Source organism: Neofelis nebulosa, chromosome 4 (assembly GCF_028018385.1).
Source record: "Neofelis nebulosa isolate mNeoNeb1 chromosome 4, mNeoNeb1.pri, whole genome shotgun sequence".
Classification (NCBI taxonomy): Eukaryota; Metazoa; Chordata; class Mammalia; order Carnivora; family Felidae; genus Neofelis; species Neofelis nebulosa.
In genome coordinates this window covers 36459523-36462022 of record NC_080785.1, presented here as the reverse complement: position 1 = coordinate 36462022, position 2500 = coordinate 36459523, and the positions used below count along the sequence as shown (strand labels likewise).

General features: G+C 36.2%; 1 protein-coding gene across 12 annotated transcripts in view; it reads left to right on the top strand.

Moving 5' to 3' along the window:
• The window catches only part of FOXP2 (forkhead box P2), a 568827-nt gene that overhangs the window by 525151 nt on the left and 41176 nt on the right, over positions 1-2500 (top strand). For all 12 annotated transcript variants that reach the window (XM_058724538.1, XM_058724535.1, XM_058724536.1 and 9 more), the window contains 2 exons: positions 500-587; positions 2198-2281. In XM_058724538.1, the coding sequence (XP_058580521.1) occupies positions 500-587; positions 2198-2281 (172 nt within the window). The remainder of the gene's footprint in view (positions 1-499; positions 588-2197; positions 2282-2500) is intronic.

The window sequence follows — 2500 nt, the reverse complement described above, 5'->3', positions numbered from 1 at the left end:
GGGATGATAATTTGCCATCATTACATAATTCACACCAATCCTGGTGAAATAAGATATCACTCACTAAAGAACATCATAGGAACCACAGACTGTTTTAACAGCAATGGAATAGAGAATTGCCTTTGTTCTCTTCAGAATTACTTTTGGTTCATGTATTTATAAGGTACCCTCTTTTAAAAAAAAATGGCATGTGTATATGAAATACATCTAGTGATTTCTACTATTATCCTGTAAATGGTTTGGGGAAATATTTTTTTGTAATAACTGATAAGCTTAGAGACAATGCCATTTTCTGCCATTGGAGAGGTCTCTGTATATCACACACATAATTTTCACTAAACGCATAAGCATATTTAACTTTTCTTTGTACAGTTTCAAGGTGTCTCTTTTTCCCACTGTGGATCAAAGTACGGCTTCAGTGTTGTGTTTTTATAAGGGGAGCGTATACCCCTAACATAGATGTTGTTTAACCTGTATTCTGTGTTTTGTGTGTCTTCAGGCACCTTAACAATGAACATGCTCTGGACGACCGAAGCACTGCCCAGTGTCGAGTGCAAATGCAGGTGGTCCAACAGTTAGAAATACAGGTTTGTTGGGTGCTCTCTTAATGGACCCCTTTCTCAGATTTTTGGCATGTTAAATTGATTAACGGGCAGATCCTGAGTCTTTTAACACAATGACTAATAGAAATACATGGAATTTTCATTTTGTTTGTAATGATGGCAAGGATTGATGACTCCGGGTGGGTTGCTATAGTTTAACGTACTTATCGCTTAGACCTATATAGCCATTAGACTACATCATATATATTTGGATATCCCTAAGAAGTCATATCTAAGTTTTCCCTAATAGAAGTTAGACGAAACCCTGCAATTGGATGTGATTTTATCGCAGAGACAGTTTTCACATGAGCCAATCTTGATTTGTTCCACAAGATTTTATGATGTAGCAAAAAGTCTTTACAATATCATGCCTGTAAGATAATACCCTGAAAAACCCTTTTTTCCTTTCTACTGCTGGTGCTTTTTTTTTTAATTAAAGAACTTACAAAAATTCTTAAGACTTACCTTTACTAGAATGATGGCAGATCTCCTGTAATATCACAGATAGGAATATATGTGTTGTTTCAGATGCTGCTAATTTAAGTTAAAAAATACTGCTTTTAATATTGAAACAGAATTTGGTCAAAAATAAACAGAGTTCATGAAACTGATTAGAAAGCAATTTTATGTATCGTTATGTTATATTTAAAGCTTCCTCTAATATGTCATCTTAAAGATTGTTTTTTTCCTCAATCAACCAATACTTACTTTCATTTAATTAAACACACAGTCTCTTTTTCTAAACACATTACTACGTCTTAAACTGTTTTCAATTCATCATGTCGTTGCTTTTTTCCGGAGAGCTACTAAAAATATTTTATTTTGACTTGTAAAATAATCAAGAACACATAAAAGGATCGTAACTGCTGTAGTGCAAAAAGCTTTCTGTAAACCTGTTTACCATTTATAAAAGGTAGACTAAAACAGAAGAGTTTAGCTGATGAGACAGTCTGCAGTGTGACCAATTATGCCTTTTTTTTTTTTTTCTCTCTGCTGTGTCTGACTGATGGAAAAGTAAGGTCCGTCAGTTGTAATGAGACCCAGTGCAAGTGTAGATGCCGACTCCGTGGCAGAGTTCAGCGTTTCACACTGCCTGGTCTCTGTCACTCTATTGAATTAGATTGATGATGGCAGATTGCAGGGGGCACTAACTGGACCTCAGTGGGAATGCATGAAGTGTGTAGACAATCCTGGCAGGCACTTCGCTTTGAGAACCCTTCACCCCTTCACAGCTGTTGGCACCAGTCCATTGCTAACAGTGTCCACAGGACTTTAAAAGACACCATGGGCCTTCTAATTTATGGTTTCAGTAACTTGTTACTGTCGAGGCAAGTGTGACCTCAATTCTCTTATTGACAAAAAGATGAAGTGTTATTTGTTTTCTCTGACCTTTTAACATAAGGAAAGCTATAAAAGTTTTTTGCCCCCTCCATAGCTAAAGTTGCATTTCCTCCCAGATAAGTTCCTACCGACACAGACTTTTATATGCAGGAATCATTACCCTGAGACAAGCTCAATGATAAGATGTATCACTGCAATAAAATAGCTGTATCAGTCATTTCTAAAACGCTTCTGATCTCACTCTTTCTTAACAGCTTTCTAAAGAACGCGAACGTCTTCAAGCAATGATGACCCACTTGCACATGCGACCCTCAGAGCCCAAACCATCTCCCAAACCTGTAAGTGCATATTGCTTTATAAACAGTAAATAGCTCTACCAATGTAACAGACTAAGAAAATGAACAATTTAAGCGACAGTTAGAAAACAATGAGTGTGATGAAAAATATGGCAATAAAATGAAAGTAAAATGCAATCGCTTGTCAAATTGTATGTTTCTTTTAAAGTAATGCTATCTTTTACAAAATCTATCCAATCTACACCATGGGTGACACTAAAC